Source organism: Chiloscyllium punctatum, chromosome 5 (genome assembly GCF_047496795.1).
Source record: "Chiloscyllium punctatum isolate Juve2018m chromosome 5, sChiPun1.3, whole genome shotgun sequence".
Taxonomy (NCBI): Eukaryota; Metazoa; Chordata; class Chondrichthyes; order Orectolobiformes; family Hemiscylliidae; genus Chiloscyllium; species Chiloscyllium punctatum.
In genome coordinates, this window is record NC_092743.1 from 18,089,168 (window position 1) to 18,116,458 (window position 27,291).

The following is a 27,291-nucleotide window of genomic DNA, read 5'->3' on the forward strand; positions in this document are numbered from 1 at the left end:
GTCAAGTTTTGCACCTTCTCTAGTAGGTACATCTACATACTGAATCAGAAAATTTTCTTGTATACACTTAAATTCCTCTCCATCTAAACCCTTCACAATATGTCTGTCCCAGTCTATGTTTGAAAAGTTAAAATCCGCTCCCATAACCACCCTATTATTCTTACAGATAGCTGAGGTCTCCTTACAAATTTGTTTCTCAATTTCCCTCTGGCTATTCGAGGGCCTATTTTACAATCCCAGTAAAGTGATCATTCCTTTCTTATTTCTCAGTTCCACTCAAATAACTTCCCTGGATATATTTCCAGATATATCCTCCCTCAGTATAGCCGTAATGCTATCCCTTATCAAAAACCACACTCCCTCCTCTCTTGCCTCCCTTCTATCCTTCTAAACTTTTGTTTAGAAGAATGAGAAGAGACCTCATTGAAACATTTAAAAGTCTGACACAGCTGGGCAGACTGGATGCAGGGGTGATGTTTCCTCTGGTTAGGGTGCCCGGTACAAGTTACAGTTTCAGGATATTGAGTAGGCCATTTAGAACAAGACGAGCAGAAATTTCTTCACTCAAGGGTAATGAACCATTGAAATTTACTAGCACAAAAGGCTGAGGAAGTCAAATCACTGAACATGTTAAAGAAATTTCTCAAGGCTATTCATAAGGGGAAACAGTTGGAGTATGGAGTTGGGATAGATGATCAACCATGATCATGTTGAATAACAGTAGTTTAATGGGTGAAGTGACCGACTCCTGCTCCTATTTTCTATATTTCCATAACAAAAGCAGTATACACACAGAGAAGTGAATACTCTTGTCAAAATTGTTCCTGGGTACAGCATCTTATAAATCTCAGATGAGTATTAACTCTCTATCATTCTCAGGACAACTGCTACAACCCTAACCCTAACCGTCCAATGTCAAGGTGATATGTAGCGTATCCATGAAACAAAATTATATTTTTCACTTATTTCATAGCCTCACATGGCCATTTATGACTTTGGAAACAGTAAATACTTCGCTGAAACATGCTCAGACTTTAACACAACAGATGGATGAAATAGCAAATTGAAAACAGAAGCATAACAATCAAGATTTACAGACCATACTGGTTAACTATTCATCTTCAGGATTTCCTTACTTAACCTTATTTGTACAGTAAGGCTGGGCCTTTTTTCACAGCAGCAGAGAAGGTTGAGGGGTGGCCTTATAGAGCTTTGTAAAATCATGAGAAGCATAGACAAGGTGTGAAGCAAATGGTCTCTTCCCATGGATTTGGGGGAGGGCCCAAAAACTAAGAGAATTTGAGATGAGAAAGTTTTAATAAGGACATAATAATAAGGTGCAACCTTTTCACAGAGAGTAGTTCATACATGGAATGAACTGCCAGAGGTAGTAGTAGATGCAGATGCAGTTACAACATTCAAGACATTTGAATTGGTACATGAATAGGAAAGGTTTAGAGGGATATGGGTCAAACGCAGGCAAGACTAATTTAGTATGGAAAACCTGGTCAGCATGGATAAATTGGACTGAAGGGTCTGCTTCTGTGATATATGACTTGTTAGCATCGGGAAGTATTAGTAACAATTTCCATAACCACATGGCTTCACCAAAGTCCTGAGCAACTGTTCGTCTGGCTCTGACTGACTCCCTCCACAAATCTTGAGATCATTTGCACCAACTTCAATCAGAACAAACATCATTGCAATGTGCCAAAACCCACTTAAAATAGTCCCTGACAAAAACTGAAAGAACTGCAGATGCTGTAAATCAAACAAAAACAGAAATTACTGGAGAAGCTCAGCGGATCTGACAACATCTGTAGAGAGAAAGCAAAGTTAATGTTTTGGGTCAAGTACTGAGAAAGGGTCACTCAACCCCAAACATTAAATCTGATTCTATCCATAGATGCTGGCAGAGTTATTGAGCTTTTCTAAATATTTATTTTTGTTTAGAATAGTCTGTGTTACATTCTAAGTACATCCGTGATTGTGCATCATCCGTTTTCCCTCATGCTGAATTCTTGTCTGCACTTTCAATTGACCCACATTTGATTAACATTATCTCAGAATACAGAGGTCATATACACAACTGAAATTTGCCATTAATTCTACTGAGAGTACCCACAACCTATTAGATGGTTAAATTAGAATTATTTCACCAATGTCATTTAATGACAGAGTGTAGTTTTGCTATCAATTAGTTTCCTGAAAAGGACCAGAGCTAATCAGAAGTAAAAAAAAAGTCCAGTATTTTATGCTCACAGTCCCTCAACACCATCCACTGAAGTAGTGATTTGAGTGTAACAGACAAAACAAACCTTTCAGTCATAATCATGTTGATGCATTGGCAATGTATTGAAAATTACAAGGGGACAAACACACAAGGCCAGGAAAACATACAAAAGTGACTAATTAGAAGATTGGAGAGTAGGTATCATCAATAGAAATCTAAAACTCATCCTGGCTATGGAGATGATAGTAAACAAATGTGCATAGTAACATTTTTTCGAGACTAAGCAATTCTCTTAAAAACATTCTTTAAATCAGTTTTCATGTGAAGAAGTTACTAAAGCTGTTAGCATCTTCCTTTGGTTCAGGCATTTGTGACATTTACAAAATAGTAAGAACCTTAAAATTCAAATCTTTGTAGAGCACCTAAACAAAATTGAAGAAAACATAAATAACAAAGTTATGATTTATATTTTGCGGCCATAATATATTCCTATCCAAAGATAGGAATATTGTACTTGCCGTCCTTCACCTTAAAATGAGATGACCTCACATTTCAAATTGCTAAGTCCAAATATCCAATTTGCGAAAACATTTGCACTTTATCATATTTAGGAATGTTATCAAATAAAATTCAAAAAGAGACGATCTCAGTAAGAATATGAATCTATTCGAATTAGTCAAGCTACCTAAAATTAATTGATAATTATCAAGTTAATTGGATTGTCAGAAGCTTCTACAAAAATTTTACCACGGTCTCTTTTAAAAGAACTTAAGCCTGATGATAAATTAATTAGCTAGATTGAAAAGTAGCTGATCAATAGAAGCAAATAAAAGATCTTCTGAAAAATAACTATCGTAGCTATAAACAGCTCCAGCTTTCTCTCTAGAATTAATCTTCCCTCCACGTGAGCAAGTGCGAGGTCTTGCACTTTGGCAAAAAGAATATAGGAATGGACTACTTTCTAAATGGTGAGAAACTTAATAAAGCCAAAGCACAAAGGGATCTGGGAGTGCTAGTCGAGGATTCTCTAAAGGTAAACATGCAGGTTGAGTCTGTGATTAAGAAAGCGAATGCAATGTTCTCTCTTATCTCAAGAGGGTTGGAATATAAAAGCAGAGATGTACTACTAAGACTTTATAAAGCTCTGGTTAGGCCCCATTTGGAGTACTGTGTCCAGTTTTGGTCCCCACACCTCAGGAAGGACATACTGGCACTGGAACGTGTCCAGCGGAGATTCACACGGATGATCCCTGGAATGACAGGTCTAGCATATGAGGAACGGCTGAGGATACTGGGATTGTATTCGTTGGAGTTTAGAAGATTAAGGGGAGATCTAATAGAGACGTACAAAATAATACATGGCTTTGAAAAGGTGGATGCTAGAAAATTGTTTCTGTTAGGCGAGGAGACTAGGACCCGTGGACACAGCCTTAGAATTAGAGGGGGTCATTTCAGAACGGAAATGCGGAGACATTTCTTCAGCCAGAGAGTGGTGGGCCTGTGGAATTCATTGCCACGGAGTGCAGTGGAAGCCGGGACGCTAAATGTCTTCAAGGCCGAGATTGATAGGTTCTTGTTGTCTAGAGGAATTAAGGGCTACGGGGAGAACGCTGGCAAGTGGAGCTGAAATGCGCATCAGCCATGATTGAATGGCGGAGTGGACTCGATGGGCCGAATGGCCTTACTTCCACTCCTATGTCTTATGGTCTTATTAGGTTATTAGCATTCAAAGTGATATTGACCAATTAAATTAGATATGCTAATTAAATTAGGGATGACAAATTTGAATAAGAATACAAATATAAGATAATTATGCTGAAACACTTCATCTGGGAGGTTGGGAAAGGACATAGCCATCAGTTTTTTTAAAAATACTCTATCAAGTGAGCCAGCAGGAAGACAACAAAAACTTTGAGGACTATGATTTACATTTAGGAATTGGGAAGAATTTGTAAATTTAAAATAAATCAAAATGTCATTAAAACTTTATGAAGCACACAGAAATAGCTATTTTTAGATGAAACAACTTTTATAAATTACAGAATTACAAAGTACTGACTGTTAGTGATTACAGTCAATATTTGTCCCTTTTGAGTCTTTTCAATAAAATGTAATACTTACTACTGCTTCCATGTCTGTGATGCCAGGAGGAGCGTAGACTGTCTGTACCATGAATTTGTGCTTGCTTTTCTCATTGGGATCATAGTCAAATGGCTGTAACATTACTGGGGAGGGAAAACAGAAGTGTTAGTTTTGAGAAAGTGCAGGGTTGGTTCTTAAATTCAACATTTAAAAATCATAACTGCATGGAGTGCAGTCCTGCCCAGTTACTTTAAAATATTATTCAGGATAATTTCATGATAACTAAACTAGCTGCTGGTCCCGATGTTGCCAGGAAGTCACCAGTCCAGATTCTTGTATTGATTTCCTAAGTCTATTCAAAAATGTGCCTCCATTAGTGCTGAGTCCACAATTAGCAAGCAGTCGACATGAACTGAAGCTTTGTGGGCAACTATAACCACTCATAGTTTGAATTTTCATTTTTTTGACTTGCTTTAGATCATAGGGCCACAACATGTAAGTCATTCAGCCCATCAAGTTTGTTCCATTACTCAACAAGATCATGACAGATCTGACAATCCTCAGCTCCAAATCTTTGTCTTTATCCCCACTATCCTGGAGTCCCTGCCCAATTAAAAATCTAACTCAGCCTTCAACACACACTTCTCTGATTACCCTTTGAGAGAAGAAATTCCTCCTCATCTCAATGTTAAATGTGTAACCCCTAAGTTAATACCCTCTGGTCCTAGATTTTTCCCCCAATGGGAAACAATCGCTCCACATCTATCTTCTCCAGTCCCCTACAAATCTTACACATTTTAATAAGGTCACCTCTTACTCTTCTAAATTCCATTGAGATCAGGCCAACCTACTCAAGCTCTGCTCATAAAGCAGTTCCTCCATATCGGGTATCAGCCTTGTGAACCTTCAGTGCATTGCTTCCAACGCATCGTTCCATTAATAAGGGGCCCAAAATTGTTAACAGTGTTGCAGCTGTGGTCTGACTACAGCCTTATGTTGTTGTAGTAAAATCTCCTTATGTTTACACCCCATTCCTCTGAAATAAAGATCAACATTCTATTGGTCTTCCCCGTTACCTGAATTTGAACTTTGTTATTCATGCATGAATGAGAACTCCCAAATCTCTTTGCAGCAGCTTTCTCCAATTAAATAATATTCTACCCTTTGCTTCCTGCCAAAGTGCATAATCTCATATTTTCCAACATTTCCAACAATCAATTGGCCAAGTATTTGTCCATCTGCTTAAATTGTCTATATCTTTATGCAGACACTGTGTACTGTAATCAAGTAAACATTCCTGAAATTCAGTATTTGGGCTGGTTACACAGTGCCATCCAGTGGCAAGAATCAACTTTAAGACTAAAATATACAAGAAACTGTTTTCTCGATCAAAACAAATGGTAAATATCTTAAAACATATATAGATGAGAAGGTCAGGTGAAGGTTTGCATATATACACAAATGCAACTTGATTATTTGGGTGAGTAACTGAAAATGTTTGAACAGACATCAAATCTCTTAGCAACTCTAATTGAAAAAGGCACATTTATCCAGTTGTGCCTTTGGTAGTAGCAAATAGAAAATAATGAAATCTGCCATTTCTCCATAAAGCAGTGATTGATGCCATATATTCCAGCATTTTTCAGTTTCACTTAAGATCTCCACTTTCTTCCCATCAAGCTAGTAACTGCTATTTTCTCAATCACACATTTATTGCTAGGAAAGTTTAATTACAATTCTGCATTCAGAAAGAACAATTTTAGCTTCTGCCAGATGGAATACTTGATATTTACACAAAAATTAAAAGTGAACTAATACGAATATCCCAAGTATTGGAGAGGTGAGAGTTTAACTTAGCAAACCAAAAGATTGGCCACAAAATATGAGGGCTGTTCAGTATAAGTATCATATAGACAAAATTTCAACTTGAGTTAATACCAATGAGAGGATGGAGAAAGAGGGGAATTTGGGAAGTTCACGTGCTTTTATACAGATCTAAAGGAGATTATAAAATCACATGATCATAAACCACCAAATAACTATACTTGTCTTGCAATCATTGCTTTGAAGAGTGCTATCTAAAAGCCTTCAAATATCATAAAAGCTTCAGCACTGTCTATTGCTACTACCAATGTTTGTTATAATAATGATAGTTTAAAGTGTAAACCAACAGAGTTTGTGAGAATGGATCACAAGAATACTTGGATCATATTCAGAAAGCTAACAAGTGAGAAAATAATGCTTTTTGTATTGTGACATTGAGACATTGTTTATGTTAAATCACATTGATTCAATAACATTCACTGGAAAAAGTGGTCTTTGGCACAGAGCATAGGCCAAATATCTATGGAAAACAGTCTGTCTTATGAAAATAATTAAAGGCCATAATAATAATAAAACGATTTTACTGACGGTGGTCTGCTGTAATCTGCATGGATTGAGCTATGAAATAAGGAAGTTTTTATAAAATTATAAGCACTCAACAGACCAATAAAAACAGGGGTGTTTGGGGATGACATCTGTTCCTAATTTCGGGCAATACATAATGTTTAATCAGGGCTTTGACTATTACAAAATAGACTGAGATAACAAAGCTTTGTAGCCAACAAAAGAATGAAAGGTAAGGTACGTTTTAGAATAGCATCCAGGAAATTAAAGAAATATGAAAATACAAGAAAAGTTGTGAAATAATGTCTGCAAATCATTCTGCAAGTTCTCAATTTGAGCAACATTCAGCTGCTGTGTTCTTTGCCTAAGTATATAATCTCACATTTTCCCTCAATATACTCTATCTGCCAAATTTCTGTCTACTCCCTTAATCTGTCTATATCACTCTTAAGACTCGATATCATCGTCACCACTTGCCTTCCCACCTATTTTTGTTACCTGCAAATTTGGCAAAAATATATTCACTTTCTATATCCAAGTTCTTAATACATATTGTAATCAATTGTAGCCCCAGCACTCCACTAGTTACAGTTTGCCATCTTAAATTTACCTTTTATGCCAACTCACTCTGTCTTCTATTACTTAGTGAATCCTGCATCCATGCTAATATACTACCTCAAAACCATGGATTCAATTCGGTTCAATGGAGTCAAAGACACATGTGTTAACATTAAAATGCTAAATGTCTCCTAAATGATCACAAATTAACAGAAAGATCAACCCCTGGTGCCTTGCAGAACGCACCATCCTCTAGTCACCTCTCATGGCTTTTGAAGGTTAACCCAACATGAGACTGGTGAGAAAATTATTCGTTTCAAGTCAAGGAACTGCCCAAAATACAAATATACATCTTAAGTGTGATCACAATCTCTCTCATGGGAAAAAGAAAATGCCTCAAGGCCAAATAAAGAATGAGAGATTGAGGTTATTGATATTGATAGGAATGCTGCTACAGTAGGTTTGCTGTATTTGTACGTGCAAAAGACACTCAACAAAAAAGTTAAATTGTAAGATAAGAAACAATGCTGTGGGAGGCAGTATATCAGCACAGGTACAGAATTGGCTAATGAGCAGCAAACAGCAAGTGGGGCTTAGGGGTTGTTTTCGAGTTGGTGACCTGTGCCCAGTGGGGTCCCACAGGGTTCAGTGCTGGGTCTGCAACGGTTTTCAATATTTATTCATGCCTTGGAGAAAGGAAGCATATGTAGCCTAATTTGCAGACGACTCAATAATAGTTTACAAAAGGATACTGATAGATTAAGCAACTAGAAGAAAAGTTGACAAAAATGGAGCATAACGTGGAAAGATGTCAAGATGCTCATTTTGGAAGGGAGAATAAAAGAACAGAGTATTATTTAAATGGAGAAAAACTGAAGAAAGCTGCAACAGAAGGGACACGCTGGCACACAAGTCCAGCAGGTAATCAGGAATGCCACTGGAATATTGGCCCTTGTTTCAAGGCAGTTGAAGTATAAAAATATCAGTCTTACTGCAACTCTGATGAGACGTCTGGAGGACTATGAGCAGTCTGGCTCCCTTTATTTAAGGAAAGGTATCGTTTCATGGACGTAATTCAGAGAAGGTTCAATAGGTTCATCCTTGGTACATGCAAAAGTCAAACAAAGGTTACAAGCAATGCTTAAACATGTTAGAATTTAGAAGAATGAGAGAGAATCTCATTGAAACATACAGGATTCTTAAAGAGCTTGACAGCTTAATGGCTTAAAGGATGTTTCCGCTCAAGGGAGAGCCTAGGGTATAGTCTCAGAATGAAGAGAAGCTAATTTAAGAGTGAGAAGATGAATTTCTTCTCACAGTGTTAAGTGTCTTTGGAACTCCTTGCCACAGAGAGCTGTGGGGGCAGAATCCTTGTGCATATTTAAGCCTGAGATAGATATATTCTTGATTAGTAGGGGGAATCCAGGGTTACGAGGAAAGGACAGAAAAGTGAACATGAGGACTGCTGGATCAGCCATGGTCACATTGACTAGTGGAGCAGGAACAAACAGCCAAATGGCTCACTCCTATTTCTAGTTCCTATGGCCCTATGAGTTGGTACTAAGCACAGTACTAATAAATAGATGTGTTGCAGCTGTCGAGATTCCCAAGATAACTACATCCAAAAGTATACTCCAGATGCCCTAAACACAGCAACAATTTCCAATTCTTTTAGCCATCCACTCGATCCAAGAATTCTTATTTGACATCATAAGCTAGGGAAGTGATTGTTGGGCCTCTTGCTGAGATATTTGTATCATCGATAATCACAGGCGAGGTGCCTGAAGACTGGAGGTTGGCTAATGTGGTGCCAGTATTTAAGAAAGGTAGCAAGGGTATAGATCTCAACTCCCAGGAGGGGTGTCTCAGTTCCGCGATCTGTCAAATAATCAAAAGGAATGCGATCTGTTTCAGCAAGGTTCACCAGTTTATTTCGACGCCGGGCACAGATTTGTCCAGCAATACAGAGGTTAACAGTTTCTGTGTTCCTTGGAGAAACTGCACGATTTCACTTAAAACATAGGCAATTTTTAAAATAGGTTTCTTAAGAAACAGCCTTAATTACAGAATAAATTCAATAAAATGTAATGAATGATATAATGGACAGCAAGTTAACCCAATGATATTTTCTGAAAAATAAAAGTTGTTTACTACACATTTATCTGTTCCCACCTACATTTCAAGGTTAACTAAAATAGTTAGTAATGTCCTATCTAGCTTATTTAATCCATGCTGTGAAGGGTCCATTGTTCTACTTTATCTTTAATTCAGGCTCAGCAATGCAGGAATGCAACCTGAAGCCATTTTGTGATGTTACTTTGTACTAAGAAGCCATTTTGTGGTTAATAAAAACATGCATTAAGTGGTTGCTCCTGACAATAGCCTAAATCCAGGTTTTAGATCCTCAAGGAGAAGCCAGGGAACTATAGACCATTGAGCCTGACATCAGTGGTGGGCAAGTTTTGGAGGGAATCCTGAGGGACAGGATGTACATGTATTTGGAAAGGCAATAACTGATTAGGGATAGTCAACATGGCTTTGTCCATGGGAAATCATCTCTCACAAACTTGATTGAGTTTTTTGAAGTAGTAACAAAGAGGATTGATGAGGGCAGAGCGGTGACGTGATCTATATGAACTTCAGTAAGGCATTTGACAAGGTTCCCATGGGAAACTGGTTAGCAAGGTTAGACCTCACTGAATACAGGGAGAACTAGCCATTTGGATACAGAACTGGCTCAAAGGTAGAAGACAGAGGGTGGTGTTGGAGGGTTGTTTTTCAGCCTGGAGGCCTGTGACCAGTGGAGTGCCACAAGGATCGGTGCTGGGTCCACTACTTTTCGTCATTTATATAAATGACTTGGATGTGAACATAAGGGGTATAGTTAGTAAGTTTGCAGATGATACGGAAAATTGGAGGTGTAGTGGACAGCAAAAAGGTTACCTCAGATTACAACGGGGTCTTGATCAGATGGGCCAATGGGCTGAGGAATGGCAGATGGAATTTAATTTAGATAAATGTGAGGTGCTGCATTTTGGGAAAGCAAATCTTGGCAGGACTTATATACTTAATGGTAAAGTCCTAGGGAGTGTCACTGAACAAAGTAACCTTGGAGTGCAGGTTCATAGCTCCTTGAAAGTGGAGTCGCAGGTAGTGAAGGCGGCGTTTGGTATGCTTTCCTTTATTGGTCAGAGCATGGAGTACAGGAGTTGGGAGGTTATGTTGCAGCAGTACAAGACATTGGTTAGGCCACTGTTGGAATATTGCGTGCAATTCTGGTCTCCTTCCTATTGGAAAGATGTTGTGAAACTTGAAAGGGTTCAGAAAAGATTTAAAAGGATGTTGCCACGGTTGGAGGATTTGGGCTATAGGGAGAGATGGAATAGGCTAGGACTGTTTTCCCTGGAGTTTCACAGGTTGAGGGGTGACCTTGCAGAGGTTTATAAAATCATGAGGGACATGGACAGGATAAATAGACAAAGTCTCTTCCCTAGGATGGGGGAGTCCAGAACTAGAGGGCATAGATTTAGGGTGAGAGGGGAAAGATATGAAAGAGACCCAAGGAGCAATTGTTTTCATGCAGAAGGTGGTACGTGCACGGAATGAGCTGTTAGAGGAAGTGGTGAACGCTAGTACTATTGCAACATTTAAAAGGCATCTGGATGGGTATATAAATCGGAAGGGTTTGGAGGGAGATGGGCCACATGCTGGTAGGTGGGACTAGATTGGGTTGGGCTATCTGGTCAGCATGGACGAGTTGGACAAAAGGGTCTGATGCCATGCTGTATGAATTTACCACGTTGATAAGCTGAAACAGTAATTATCTGCTTTTGCTCATAATTTGCATTAGTGATCAGCCTCAACTCCACTTCGGATTACTTCTATTGCTTAAATTAAACATTTGTTTCTTGGCAATAAGAAACAGTACATGACCAAAGTTTGGTCAATGCCACCTCTAATTTGTTACAGTTGAGACTTTCAGCATTCTCTGCTTTACTCAACATCACTCTTTTTTAATAGCAATTCTGCCAACAGAAATGTAAGTCACAAATATAGGACAGGTAATACAGCTCCAGAATCTGAAATATTCCAAATCTTTTCCTTTATTATTTAATGGGATGCAAAAGTTGCTGGCTCAACTAGTGAGTATTACCCATCACTCATGACCTCAGGAGGTGGTGGCACCTCCTCAAATGTTGGAGGTAGACCCACAATGCTCTTAAAGAGGAGAAATCCAGAAATTTGACCCATTATCAAAATCCAATATAAGTCCAAGTCCAGATTGGAGGGTTATCAGCGGGTTTGCCCACACTTTTGTTGCCCTTGTCCTTATAGGTGATAGAGATCACAGTTTGGATAGTACTGTTGCAGAAGGTTTCGTGAGTTTCAGCAGTGCATTTTGTTGATGGTGCATACTGCTTCTACTGTTTGTCGAAAGTGGAAGGAGTGAATGTTAAATTAGGAGAGACAATTTAAACAGCCTACATAGCCTGGATGGTTTGAGCTCAAGTATTGCTGATTTGCATTCATCTAAACAAATGCAGAATGTTCCACCATACTCTTACCTTGTAAATCATTAAAAGTCTGGAATAAAAAGCTAACTTACTGGTGACCAGTTGTCATAAAAACCCCATCAGGTTCACTGAGGTTCTTTTGAGATAGAAATCAAGTCTGGCCTTAATGTGAATCCAACACCCCTGCAATTTGTTTGATGGCCATATCCCATGGAAGAAAAAAAATACAGAATCCGCCTCAAGAACATCATACTAAGGATTATAAATTGCAACATCAACATTGCTGATGTTTGAGACAGGGTGCTACCACTTATCCTTCTATCTACTCTGAGATAATGGATCTCACAGCTCCTGGAGTAGTGTAACAAAACAAAATCAAGAGGTCAACAAAAATTTATTAAAATATCAATACCAGAGATGACGTACCCCAGCACAAAGCTTTGCTCCAACATGCAATGACACCTTCCAGCAGGTGGGATTTGAACCCAACCCTCCTTGCTTAAAAGGTGGGGGCATTACTGTAATACCACAAGAACACCCAGAACCCTCCTTTGTATAGTAAGTAAAGTAGCCTACTTAAATAGTAATGGGTGAGGAGAAACCACTGTTGATTCGGAAAGACAACAGGGCACTTGCCTTATCAACATAATGTAAGTTATTACATGATAGCAATAGGTACAAGTTATCAAAGTTTTCACTGAGATCTGTGCAGGTTGATTGTTTTGCTGTGCACAGCATCTGCTTCCAGGAACATGAAAAACACAAATATGCATTTTCCTATAGGTGGATGCCTTTTGGGGCGGCACAGTGGCTCAGAGGTTAACAATGATGTGTCTCACAGCACCAGGGTTCCAGGTTTGATTCCAGCCACAGGCAACTGTCTGTGTGGAGTTTGCACGTACTCCCAGCGTCTGCATGGGTTTCCTCCTGGTGCTCTGGTTTCCTCCCACAGTCCAAAGATGTGCAGGTCAGGTGAATTAGCCATGCTAAAACTGTCCATGGTGTTAGGTGCATTAGTCAGAGGGAAATCGGTCTGGGTGGGTTACTCTTTGGAGGGTTGGTGTGGACTTGTTGGGCCGAAGGGCCTGTTTACACACCGTAGGGAATCTAATCTAATCTTCCAGAAGTTGCTGCTGCACACAGATCTCGAAGTTCATAGAGCAACAGGAAAAATTACAGTCATGGAGTCATACAGCTCAGAAACAGACCAGTTGGTCCCACATGTCCATGCCAACCAAACATCCCAATGTGATCTAGTCCCACTTGCCAGCATTTGTCTCATACCCCTCTAAATCCTTCCTATTCATATATCCATCCAAATGCCTTTCAAATGTTGTAAATGTCCCCACCTCCACCACTACTTCTAGCAGCTTGTTCCATACTCTGCATGATAAAGTAACTGCTCAGGTTTTTTTCAACATTTCTCTCACCTTCAACCTCTAGTTTTGGGATCCCCCACCCGAGGAAAGAGAACTTGGCTATTTACCCTGTCCATGCTCCTCATGATTTTATAAACCTGTGTAAGGTCACAGCTCAGTCTCTGTGGCTCCAGGGAATAAAACCCCTGCCTATTCAGCCTCTCCTTATAATTCTCCAGTCCCGACAACATCCTTGTGATCTTTTCTGCACCCTTTTAAGTTAAACAACATCTTTCCAACACAACAGCAATCAGAAATGTATGCAGTATTCTAAAAGAGATCTCACCCATGCCCTGTACAGCCTCAACAGAACATGCCAAATCCTATACTCAACATTCCAAGAATGTTGGTAACAATGACTGTATAGGTATAACTACATAAAGTTGAAGATGATAGGCGTGCCTCCACTGAGACATCATGCTCAAGTTGTCTTCCATGCACAGGCTGTGCAATACCATTGTATGTCCAGATATGAATGAGCTTAATGCACTTTGAAAAATAAATTTTACAGAACCATTATCTTATTGTACAATAGTGAGTTGTCCTCGGGTGAGTTAAAATTGGGGGTTCATGCTGGGGGTAAGACAAAGGTCCGAAAACAAACTTGGAATCATATCATGCCAAAATATTTCCAAAGTCTCAATTGTAATGTTATCAAAAAATACAAATGCTGCAGCTGTTTAGGAAAAAGCACTAAGTTCACTTGCCGATGATTACTTCCCGAAAAAATGTTATAAATCATATTCCAGAGCACAATTAAGTGAATTTTCAGTTTATTAGGAGCATTCTAACTACTTCAATTAGGTCTTATTGAGTGTTACTTTCATGTACAGCTGTCAATATACACAGAATAAACAAACAACTGACTCATTCATATCTTTCTATAGCTTTGCAAATCTGCATGCAAGATTACTTTTACACACCCAGCTGAAATGATGGGCTATGGATTTCCTGAGTAAGCATTAATCATAACAGCCAATCCCAAGAGATTTCATGTATCAGTCATCTCTAAGAGATTGTGTGCAGTTGAAGAAATCTCACTCATCTGTAGTAACCACATTAGTGTTAAGTATTTATCATATGATTACATCTGCCAAGCTAATGCAAAAAACCAAAGTAACTGCACCAAATTAACCAGTTCAATCCTAGAGATCCATTCTTCTTGCAGTATTAGGTTCTATACACTGTGGCTAAATGTACAAGTCTCATTTGTTTCAGCCTTCTATACAAGTCGTTCTGCTCTACATGCGTTTTGTTAATGCGAATTCACTATAATGCAATTGACGAATTGGGGACACGGTTTCCAAACCGCGAACTTCAAAAGTGTGTGTGGATTATAATGCGATCTCAGCCCCAGTGGTTTTAATGATGCTGCTATTGCATCATTTTCTGAAAACATGGGATTGCATGAGAACAGAACTTCCGCATTATGGCGGAACCGACTGTATCTTCAATAGTCCAATACACAAAATGAGAGAAAAGAAAACCACAAATCTAAAATTACCAGAAGGATGTATGAAACTCAGATAGAACAAAAAATATAGTGTGTGGGAGACAAGGTGAGAGTTACAAAAGATTTAAACTTCCATCAGCGATGCCACAGTAAATCAATTTATTTACAATAAACTAACGGAAAGCACAGCCTAAGGGAAGTGTTGGAGACTAGCAGGCTGCAAATGTATGGGTTCCAAGGAAAACATTGCCAAGACTCTTAGATATAAAACAAGAACTTGCTGTGAGAGACAGACAGAACAGATCAGACAGCCACAAGTTAAAAAAAAACTGATTCACAGAAAAGAGAAAGTGTTGAGAGAACTAATATACGCAAAAAAGAATAACCAGGTGACCTCACAGGCCAGCAAGTTATTTAGTAGAGCCAAGGTAGGGAAAGAGTTGCTGATGAGGTTTGGGGAGAGAGCAACAGAGCCAGCACGAACCTCAGGGAGCAAGATGAAAACAAAGCATCATTGGTCCAAACAAAGATAAGTAAATTATTAATAACAATATTAGCATAGAGGTTCAAAAGCATTAACTCAAATTAAAAGTTTAAATTTAATTACGGCTTTGATGAAAATAAGGGCCTAGAGATTTTCTTTTGCTCGTGGACTGGCAGTTCAGACCTACTACTTGTACTTCCTATATCATGTGGTAACCTCAGGGTACCAAACATTGCTGGGAACTCCACAAGTGGAAAGTTTCTCTTGCTCCAGCTCAGGAATTTTGAGCTCAAGGTTTGTTCAAATCATTGTGCTTCAGGGATGCACAATGAATACCATCCTTTGATGGTATTCCAAGAGGCAGCCAGCCACCTCACAGATTGCGAGATGAATAGCACTCCAAAAAGTGCTCCAGAAAGAAGAAAGCACAGTCATCAGAGTGTGGACGACTCTCAGACAGACATTCAGCATTGACGATTTCCTTTTAAATTTGTTTGTGGAATGTGACTGTCACTGACTAGCCAACATTTATGGTAAATCCCTGACTGTCCTGGAGACAGCGATGGTGAGCTACATTTGAGGGAAGGGGCACCCACGATGCTGCTAAAGAAGGGTATTACAGGATTGTCAGGCATGTCAACACCTTCAAGGGTTGCAACCTGTACTTTGGCGCCAACGAGCAAGGAAAGAACAGCAGTCGGGCAGACAGACAAATAAAAACCGAAAGAATGCAGATGCTGTAAATCAGAAACAAAAACAGAAAGTCCTGGAAAGGCTCAGCAGGTCTGACAGCATCTGTGAAGAGAAATCAGAGTTAACGGTTCAGTGACCCTTTTTTAGAACTCAAAATAGGCAGATATTTCTGTAACCACCTCAGAGTATCTCACAATGTGTTGTTGCCCTGGTGCTGGGCAAAGAACATCACAGAGAGGCTCCATAATATTCAGCAGGGGAAAGGGAGTGGATCAGAAATTACAGCATGCATCAGCATCAACAACACAAGGTTGAGGGCAAGCATTTAAGTAATAGTAACAATTGCGAAGGGACAAACTCCACACTCTACCCTCCCATCCACACCATGTGGACCAAAATATCTGTGGGAGAAGAGGAGAGTGATCATTGCAAGAAGGTTTAGGCTAGCAATAGAGAAGACCAAGGAACATTTAATACATAGCTAAAAATTGGAAGGTGAACTTTAATGGGAGAGAAGGTACCTAGCTAGAGTAAACGGATACCAGACACTGACAGGAAAGATTAAACAGAAGAATGAGAGATTTTTGGAAAAGGCACAGATGGGATACATTCCAATAAGAGTGAAATGGAACCAAAGCCAGAGTTCCAAAGATGACATGCAGAAATAGAGACTATGGTGAAATGAAAATAGAGACTTTGTAAGAGGCATGTTGGGTAAATTCTTTAAGTGAGAGTCAGGCCAAATACAATGTGGGGAGAGGAAAAATAGAAGTGGAAAATAAGACTGGCAAAGATTGAAAATAAGAACAGTTTGGCAGGAAACCCAACAAAGTTTTTTTAGGGAGACAGTTGGGCTTATGAGCAAAAAAGGTGACATATGCTTCACTGCAGAGCAGGATTATTATACTTGATTAATAATTTTTAATATTGTTTCGAAAGGAAGAGGATGCTGACAAAATCTCTCAAGTGGGAATACTAAGATCATGGATGGGAGTGCAAATCAATAGGTGGGACAGATGGACCTTAACAGTAAATTGATACAGGCTTAAGAGAAACTATTCTTATTTGGGAGATGGTGCAGTGAACTATTACTGTGGGTATATAGTTGCAAATTTCAGGAATGCAACTGGTGGAATTTAAATTTGGTTAATTAAAGATCTGGAATTGAAAGCAAGTGGCGGCACAGTGGCTCAATGGTTAGCACTGCTTGCAACAGCACCAGGGTCCCAGGCTTGATTCCAGCCTTGGGTGACTGCCTGTGTGGAATTTGCACATTCTCCCCATGTCTGTGTGGGTTTCCTCCGGGTGCTCCGGTTTCCTCTCACAGTCCAAAGATGTGCAGGTCAGGTGAATTGGCCATGCTAAATTGCCCAGTGTTAGGTGCATCATTCAGAGGGAAATGGGTCTGGATGGGTTACTCTTCGGACAGTCGGTGTGGACTGAGTGGGCTGAAGGGCCTGCTTCCACACTGTAGGGAACCGAATCTAATCAAGCCTCAGTAATACTCACCATGAAAATATCATCAATTGTCATAAAATCCTATTTGATCCACTTATGTCTTTTGGGAAGCAAATCTGCCATACTTGCTTGGTCTGGCTATACAGCAATGTAACTGACACTTAAACGGTCTCTGAAATGGTTTAGCAAGGCACTCAGTTCAAGAGCAATTAAAAATGGGAAAAATATGCTGGCCTTGATAATAACACCCATATCCCAAGAAAGGGCAAAGAGATACAGCATTATTGCTTTGGGGCATATGCTGGAGAGGAAATGAGGAATAATGACATAGGAAATGAAAATGACCTGCAAGGCACTGCCTTCAAAGGTGATGGAAGTGTCACCCTGTTTCCCTCCTCAGTCAAAGCAAAACACTCAGAGACACAGTAGTGCTTTACCTCCTTCACCTTTATTCCGTGCCCTGGAGGGAGAGACGATTGCCCATGTGCACAGAGACAGGAGTTCACTGTCTTCTCTGGAACAGCGGTTTCTTCATGAATTATATAGTCATTTTACAGGGAGGAGCATCCAGATAAGACAACATACATATTGATTGGGTGATTGTAACAATCAGCAAGTGTCAATAGTAAAGATTAAGCCATCTGCTATTACACAATGAATAACTGACTTCACACAATGAATACTTTTCACCTTGTTAAACTACCCTCTCATACTGAATACTTTCAATATTGTTAAATGGCTCTACATAATGACTACTTTTCTACCTTGTTAACCCATTTTCCTTGCCTTCACCACCCTATTGTTAACTGCAAGTCCTTATCTGATCTGAGTCATGCTCAGCTGAACATCTTGGTTCACAAACCTCAGAACTTAACTCTTTCCCTGCTTGCTTACATCCTATGCACATTCTCAGAAGCAGAATGATTGATTTCACAAGGAAACTGGATGGATATTTGAGGAAAACAAACCAAAGGTGATAAGAATTGGGAGAGGCTATGGAACTGACTGCTCTTCTTAAGAGCCAGCACAGACCTGGTTCACTAAATGACTTCCTGAATGCCACAATGACCTCAGACTCTATGCTGGATCATTTCACTTGAATTGCCAAACCTCCCATTATGAAAATCTTCAGTTCTCAAATTTTGTCGGATGGAAGTTAACAATTTCAAGCTGGATGGCATGGAAACTTTCATCACAAACTTGCGATTTCAGCAAGAAACCTGAATAACTAAAATTTATCACCTGGTTGATTTTAGCACAGTTAAATTAACTTTTAGCTCTGTCAGACAGCAAAATATTTTAATATAAATCTAAAGAGCCACCAATTTTATTAAGTAAGTGAAAAATGAAGTCAAAAGATAATCTTCCTGTGAACAAAGAAACATGGGAAAAGGTACAGGTAATCCTCAAGCCTGTCCCACCATTCAATTATAGCACAGTTGATCAACATTCTAACACCATCCAGATGTCTTGGTTTCATACTTCAATGATTGCTACATTTTTGTTTCAATCTCAGTTTTGACATGTCTGATAAAAGATCAATAGACAATACACGATAGGTGCAGGAGTAGGCCATTCAGCCCTTCGAGCCTGCACCGCCATTCAATATGATCATGGCTGATCATTCCTAATCAGTATCCTCTTCCTGCCTTATCTCCATAACCCTTGATTCCACTCTGTTTGAGAGCTCTATCCAACTCTTGCTTAAATGAATCCAGAGACTGGGCCTCCACTGCCCTCTGGGGCAGAGCATTCTACACAGGCACCACTCTCTGGGTGAAAAAGTTTCTCCTCATCTCCGTCCTAAACGGTCTACCCTGTATTTTTAAGCTGTGTCCTCTGATTTGGCACTCACCCATCAGCGGAAACATGTTTCCTGCTGCCAGAGTGTCCAATCCTTTCATAATCTTATATGTCTCAATCAGATCCCCTCTCAGTCTTCTAAACTCAAGGGTATATAAGCCCAGTCGCTTCAGTCTTTCAGTGTAAGGTAATCCCGCCATTCCAGGAATTGACCTCGAGAAACTACGCTGCACTCCCTCAATAGCCAGAATGTCTTTCCTCAAATTTGGAGACCAGAACTGCACACAGTACTCCAGGTGTGGTCTCGCCAGGGCCCTGTACAGCTGCAGAAGCACCTCTTTGCTTCTATACTCAATTCCTCTTGTTATGAAGGCCAGCAGGCTATTAGCCTTCTTCATTAACTGCTGTACCTGACACAGGAAGTCAACTCTGTCTTTCTCTGACATAAATGATCAGATATGCTGAGTACTTGCAGCAATGTTGTTTCTTCTATTAGATATTTAATGCTTTCCACTATTAAACTCTTAGCGATAGTGCTCCGTTTTCATGCATATTTCAATTCAAATTATGGTAAAAGCAACAGTTATCATTCCAAGTGCACACTTTTGAAAAACTCAAAGGCAAACTGAATGTGTTGTTCCATTAATGGGATGTGGGCACCTGTCACAGGCTGGGCCAACATTTATAATGCATTGCGGAATACAGGGTTAATGGTAGGGTTCCTACCAAGTCAGGTGGAGGAACAGAGGGATCTTAGGGTCTATGTACATAGATCTTTGAAAGTTGCCACTCAGGTGGATAGAGTTTGTAAGAAGGCCTATGGTGTATTATCGTTCATTAGCAGAGGGATTGAATTCAAGAGTCGTGAAGTGATGTTGCAGCTGTACAGGACTTTGGTTAGGCCACAGTTGGAGTACTGTGTGCAGTTCTGGTCGCCTCGCTTTAGGAAAGATGTGGAAGCTTTGGAGAGGGTGCAGAGAAGATTTACCAGGATGTTGCCTGGAATGGAGAATAGGTCGTACGAGGATAGGTTGAGAGTTCTCGGCCTTTTCTCGTTGGAACGGCGAAGGATGAGGGGTGACTTGATAGAGGTTTATAAGATGATCAGAGGAATAGGTAGAGTAGACAGTCAGAAACTTTTTCCCCGGGTACAACAGAGTGTTACAAGGGGACATAAATTTAAGGTGAAGGGTGGAAGGTATAGGGGAGATGTCAGGGGTGGGTTCTTTACCCAGAGAGTGGTGGGGGCATGGAATGCGCTGCCCGTGGGAGTGGTAGAGTCAGAATCATTGGTGACCTTTAAGCGGCATTTGGATAGGTACACGGATGGGTACTTAATCTAGGATAGAAGTTCGGCACAACATCGTGGGCCGAAGGGCCTGTTCTGTGCTGTATTGTTCTATTTTCTATTTTCTATGTTCTATGATGCTCAAGAGGTGGTAGTGAGAAACCTCTTGAACTGATGTGCAAGAGGTACTCCTATGGAGCTGCTAAAGAGAGATTTCCTAGAAACTGACAGGGTGATGAATGCAGTTCAGATAGTCAGGATGGTATACAACTCGCAGGGAAATTTGTAGGAGGTGCTACTCCCATGCATCTGTCACCATTGATCTTCTGAAGTACGAGGTTTAGAAGAAGCTTTTACAAAATGGTGCAGGCAAACTGTAGGTGATCCATACATAGCCAGGGTACAGCAATGGTAGAGGGAGCCCATGTTTAAGATAGTGGATGGGTACCAATCAAGTGGGCTGCTTTGCCTTGCATGGAGCTAAACGTCAATGGTGCTGGAACCGAAAACATATGGACCAATGGCGAGAAATCCACGATTCTCCTGACTTATGCCTTGCAGATGGAGGATAGGTATTGATAAATACTGAAAGTTTCCAACTGCAGAACATTCAGCCTCTGACCTCCATTTACAGCCACAGTTTCTCTGACTGAAACCAGATAAGTTCGCCCCAAATGAACTATTCTTCAGGCAATGTGTGGGAGCTATTCCCACAGCTGCTCAGGAGAGATTGCCATGTCACGATGGCACACAACTTGGAGGTGAACTTCCCAGTGGTGTGTTAGTCGTTTTAAGTAAATCAAGGACACACTAAAAACGGTGGTATCTGCTTGTTTAAAATGTTTAAGCATAATGATTATGCAACAGGAATGCATTGGCAGTGATGTTACCCATTTGTAAAAGATGTGTTGAGTTATATGTCAATTATTTTGAAAAGCCTGTGCTAATTTGAATACAGTGACATTGAGGAAAATTTTTGCATTTATTCTGTTGAAGGATGTTACGGACTAAGCCAGACCACTCGAAACATTAAGTAGGTAGCCCAGACTATAACTATAGGTGTATAGTGGATATTCCTGGAGTAAATTAGCTGGGTCGACTGCCAAGTTTTAAACAAACAAAACAACGTACTCCTGTTTCTTGTTTCTTATGGTATTACCATTGTGATTGACTGCTAACTGCATTCTGAAATGGATGAACAAGTCATTCAGTTGGACAAAATTTTAGAAAGGGGGAAAAGGAATTAAAATAGGTGGATAACCTGGCATCAACAGAGGCACTGGAAATGAAAACAGCAAAAAATAACTGCCAGCCCTGCAAATTCTCCTTAACAATATTTGAGGGTTAGTATCAAAATTGGAAGAGCTGCCTGTCTCATCAAGCAAAACCCCTGGGGTCCTCAAAATTGGCTCCAGACACCATGAAATCGCACATCAAATCACACCACCTGCTGATTACCAAGCACCACCACTCCTTCAGCTGATATATCAATGCTCCTTTCCTCCACATTGACCAACACTTGAAAGGACATTATGCATGGCACTGTGGAGAATGTACTCTAAGTAGGAGACTGCAGTGTCCAGCACCAAGAAAGGGACCCAGCAGCATGACTGATCAAGTCCTAAAAGACACTCTTGCTAGACTGGGTTTGTGAGAAGTAGTGAGGGAACAAAAAGTCAAAAACATATTTAACCTTATCCTTACCAACTTGCTTGCCGTACCTGCACCTATTCATGACTGTACTGGTAAGAGTGACCATCACTCAGCCCCTGCAAAGACAAAGCTCCATCTTCACAATGAGAATACTTTACATCATGTAATGTGGCACAATTACCATGCTAAATGGGACAGAGTTCAAAGAGAGCTAGCAACTCAAGTCGAGACACAGAGAAACACTGTGGGCCTTCACAGTAGCAGAATCGTACTCTGCTACAATCTTCACCCAAGTCCTCCCTGTGTCTGCGTGGGTTTCCTCTGGGTGCTCCGGTTTCCTCCCACAGTCCAAAGATGTGGTTAGGTGAATTGGCCATGCTAAATTGCCCCTGGTATTAGGTAAGGGGTAAATGTAAGGGTATGGGTGGGTTGCGCTTCGGCGGGGCGGTGTGGACTTGTTGGGCCGAAGGGCTTGTTTCCACACTGTAAGTAATCTAATCTAAAGTAATCTAATCTAAACCTTATGGCCCAGCACATCCCCACTATACCATTACCAACAAGCCAGAGAATCAATCCTGGTTCAATTATGTATGAGCGGCATGCCAGGAACAGCACCAAGCATACTGAAAATTAGGTGTTAGGTTGATGAAGACACAAAGCAGGACTACCTATGTGTCAAACAGCATAAACAGCAAGTGATAGACAGAGCTAAATAATCCCACATGAACACATCAGATCTAAGCTCTGTAGTCTTGCCGTCATGAATGGTGGTGGATAATTAAACAACTCACTGGAGAAGGTAGTTCCAGAAATATCTTCAATCTCAATGATGGAAGAGCCCAACACATCAGTGGAAAAGAGGAGGCTGAAGCACTTGCAGCAATCTTCAGCCACAAGTGCTGAGCGGATGATCCATCTTGGCCTCCTCCAGTGATCCCCAACATCACAGACACCAGTCTTCAGTCAATTCGATTCACTCTACTTGATATCAAGAAATGGTTGGAGACACTGGATACTGCAAAGGCTATGGGCCCTGACAACATTTCAGCAATAGTACTGAAGGACTTGCGCTCAGAACTTATCATACCCCTAAGAGAAGCTGTTCCAGTACAAATGCTTGGCAACGACCATCTCCAATAAAAGATGATTGAATCACTACCTTTGACATTCAGTAATATTGCCATCACTAGATCTCCCACTAACTACATGTCAGGATTACCATCTACCCATGTAAATACTGTAGCTATGATGGCAGGTCATAGGCTAGAAATCCTGCAGAAAATAACTCACCTCCTGGCTCCTCTCTCCATTAGCAATAAGGCACAAACCAGGAATGTAATGGAATACCCACTTGCCTGGATGAGTTCAATTTCAACACCACTCAATAAGTTTGACATTATCCAGCACAAAATGATTGGCACCAAATCCACTCCCTCTAGTGCAGCAGCCTGTACCATCTGTGCTACAGATATTAAATAGAATCTTACAAAAGCATAAACACTACTATCCAGAAGGACAAGGGCAACAGATACTTGGGTACACCACTAAGGCTGAAATTACTTAGTCACATTAAAAATATCCAAGTCAAACCCCTTGCAAAAAGTTAGATGATCTCCAGCAACTCTGCCTGCAAAATTATTAAAAGCCAGATACTTGCTATTTTAGTACAGTACTCATTACTATTTACAGTTTAAGTCATAGGAACATAATCATACATTTATGAACACTGCCACACTCAGCACATAGATATGAATCTCAAGTTACAAACACTTGGTTGCATGCATGCAATATTAATCAACAAATGCACTCATTGTATTGTGTACACTAAACCAACACATTTCCAACTAATTCTAATGAGAAATAGTTTTCAGTGAAACATTTGTTAAAACTAATAAAGTTGATCTTAGATTTAGTTGAATCCCACCTAACTTTCCCATTATTCTTACCAGAAACAGTAACCGTTGTTCCAGGATCAATAATCCCACTGTTAGGTCGTACACAGTACCGGCGTGGTGCTGTGGTCTTCACTTTGAAGCATACTTTCCTATCTGCTGGATTTTTCAATTTGAGGTTTGTAGTCACAACATCTGTAAATGGACCTGCATAGAGAGATTTTTAAAAATCCATTTAAAAAGGACAAACTTCTCTATTCAAACGTTTGTAAACAAGCAATTTCAATTCTGTATAACTACAGATACGTCTTAAACAAATTCACACTTTCAACTCAAGCCAATATATCAGAAAGACAGGGCAGAGTTTTAATTTTAGAATTGGAGAATCTCAGAATCGTCCAATTGGTACAGCTTAAGAATCAGCCATTTTGCTCATCCTGGAGGAACAATTGCCTTCTCTCAATGCTTCTTCCCTTCCTTTACAGATAATAATCCAATTGCTTCTTAATGCCTTAACTGAATATGCCCCAACTGCACTCAGGCTATTCAATCCAGATCCCAACCACCCACGGCACTGAAAAAGATTTTCGTCAAGTCTCCATTGCTTCTTGTGTCAAATATCTTAAATCATAGACCTGTGAAACATAGACCTGTATCATTTCTGAAAAGAAGCATGTTCATGAAGCTTTTCACCTTGCACTATCAGACAAACCCAAGAATGGTAAATTTCAAACGATAACAATCTAAACTACAGGAGATAATGCCGATTGGTTTGCAAATTGACTGTAATTGGCCAAGACATTGCCATGGATTAAGCAATAGAGAATTATTGACTCTCAAACTCTTAGCAATTCAGAAGTACACAGGTTTGAATATATCTCTTTGGTTTGCAGAGAACAGGCATCTGTAAATGAATGTATGCCACTACAACAGATGTAACTAAGTCACCACATGCTCAACAAATTAGTGTTACTGTGACTGTTAGTTCACAGCATTTTTCAATAAGTGCTATTTAATTACACAAATCAGATCTAACACCAGATATTTTAAAAAATTCCAGGCACGTGCACATTGCTGGTTAGGCCAGCAGTTTGTGTCCATCCCAATTGCACTGGAGATGACTACTGTGAGCTGCTATCTTAAATTGCTGCAGTGCTTGGGGTATAGGGTCTCCTTCAGTACAGTCCAATGCTACCATTGTAACCAACCAAAGGAATACGCTGCTCAATTCAACAAGATAATCATTGCAACACAAGACTTACATAGCTATCACTGTACCAACACCAACATTTGTAGATATTATTCAATTTTGTGGTAAATTGACTTATACCAGGGGAACATGCTACTGGTGGAAAATACCACTCACAAAGCCAAATGCCTCACTGCATCACAAAACACCCTACTTCACCTGATTTTGAGACAGTTTTTGCTATTCCACAATAACTAGAGTTTGACCAAACACTTTTCAAAAATAGTCGCCTCAGGCCCATGTGAGAATTTGTACAACAGACAACCAACAATGATGTGATCAAGATAGTTTTTTCCTTACAATATAGCCATGTCACTTAAGGACCAAATACTAGAATTACTGTTGTTAGGAGCAATGTAAGTTGATAACTTAAATAAATGTAGATAACACATCAGCTCAAGATGAAAATCAAGTTAATTTCCATAAAGTGTACAGATGGTAATAATAATAGGAGGATCAACATTTTAATTATTGATTAGTTGGTAACTGGAATTTAGCACCTGGCTTGTTAGAATCTAGATTTAAAATAGCTGGGTAAAAATCTGAAATTGAACCACAACCATCATAAAGATGCATATATTGGTCAACTACTGAGGTCAGACTGGGTGATAGTGGGCAATTTTCCCCATCATTGTATGAAACAAAAACCCCAAATTACATTAATACAAGTAGCTGGAAAAATTCAACAGGTCTGGCAGCATCTGTGGAAAGAAAGCAGAATTAATATTTCAGGTCCAATGACACTTCAGAACTATTCATCCTAAATTAAATTGCTTAAATACCGTAATATATAATTTCCATTTTCCAGCAAACATTGAATTATCAGCAGATTTATGTTCCTAACAGATTTTACTAACAGATGAGGAAAGATTAATAAGGAACTCAGAACCCCAAATGCAAAAACAATAGAGAAACTGCAGCTCCTGCATGCCAACCAAGCATACATTCAATAATTCGATGATGTTACTTGAATTCAAGAACATGAGCTCTTCTCTTAATTTGGGAATATGAACTACAGTGTTCGAAATAAACTTTCCTTTAACATAATAAAACATCCTAAGGCTCTTCTCAAGAGCATTAAAATTTGAAACCAAAATATCCAACAACTTACTACAGCAGATGACCAAAATCTTAGACAACAGGTTCAATTTTAAGATATATTTGTGAGGAGAAAAGACAGGTTGAGAGCCAGACAGCTTTCAGGAGGAAATGCCAAAGCTTATGACCCCTCCATGACAACTGAAGAGCAGGAACGGTTTTGTTCAGAATGGAGGTCTAAGTGTCAAACTTCCACAGTGATCACTGTTGAATCATAGCTCACAACTGCACCTTGGGCTCTAATCACAACCCTGGGAAGCCCTGTTGTAATGCGTGAGGAAGAATTTGAAGGGATTTAAAAACAAAGTTAAGAATTTTGAAATACAGGCATTGTTCAAATGGGAAAAAACGTAGGTCAGTGGAAATAGGGATAATAAGTGAATTTGACTTAGAAGTCAAGTTTCAACAGGAGTGGTCAAGTGTGTTAGTGTCAAATTTATGGATAGAGCAAGGTAGGAGTCCAGTTGGGAGTGTGCAGGAATATTCAACCCCAGAGGTAGCAGCATGGACGAGAACTTGAGCAGACCAGCAAAAGTAAGTTACAGTTAGGCAATGTGAAGTATAGTCTGAATGTGGCACAAATGTGGCAGACGCTCAGAGACAAGGAGCAGGAATAGGGATTACAGTGGTGCTGGAAAGGCACAGCAGGCCAGGCAGCATCCGAGGAGCAGGAAAATAGATGTTTCAGGCAAAAGCTCTTGATCAGGAATGAGTGAATTCCTGATGAAGAACTTTTGCCCGAAACATCGATTTCCCTGCTCCCTGGGTGATGCCTGACCTGCTGTGCTTTTCCAGCACCACTCTAATCTTGACTCTGATCTCCAGCATCTGCAGTCCTCACTTTTGCTAAGGGGCAGGAGGAGGCCATTTAGCCATCCCAATGAAACATAACATACATGTCATATCCCAAATGCAGCTCAAATTTGCAATAATCCAATGAACAGAAACAAAGACATAAGCAGAAATGTACTATTTTGGAGTTTGCACAGCACACTTGAAAAAAACCTGCATCTCTATTATGGCATTA

General features: G+C 39.9%; 1 protein-coding gene across 1 annotated transcript in view; it reads right to left on the reverse strand.

Annotated features, from left to right (window-relative positions):
* vapal (VAMP (vesicle-associated membrane protein)-associated protein A, like) overlaps positions 1 to 27,291 on the reverse strand; it is an 83,354-nt gene that overhangs the window by 22,223 nt on the left and 33,840 nt on the right. The window contains exons 2-3 of the mRNA XM_072569846.1: positions 23,972 to 24,124; positions 4,355 to 4,458 (exon numbers count right to left, since the gene is read on the reverse strand). Of these exons, the coding sequence (XP_072425947.1) occupies positions 4,355 to 4,458; positions 23,972 to 24,124 (257 nt within the window). The remainder of the gene's footprint in view (positions 1 to 4,354; positions 4,459 to 23,971; positions 24,125 to 27,291) is intronic.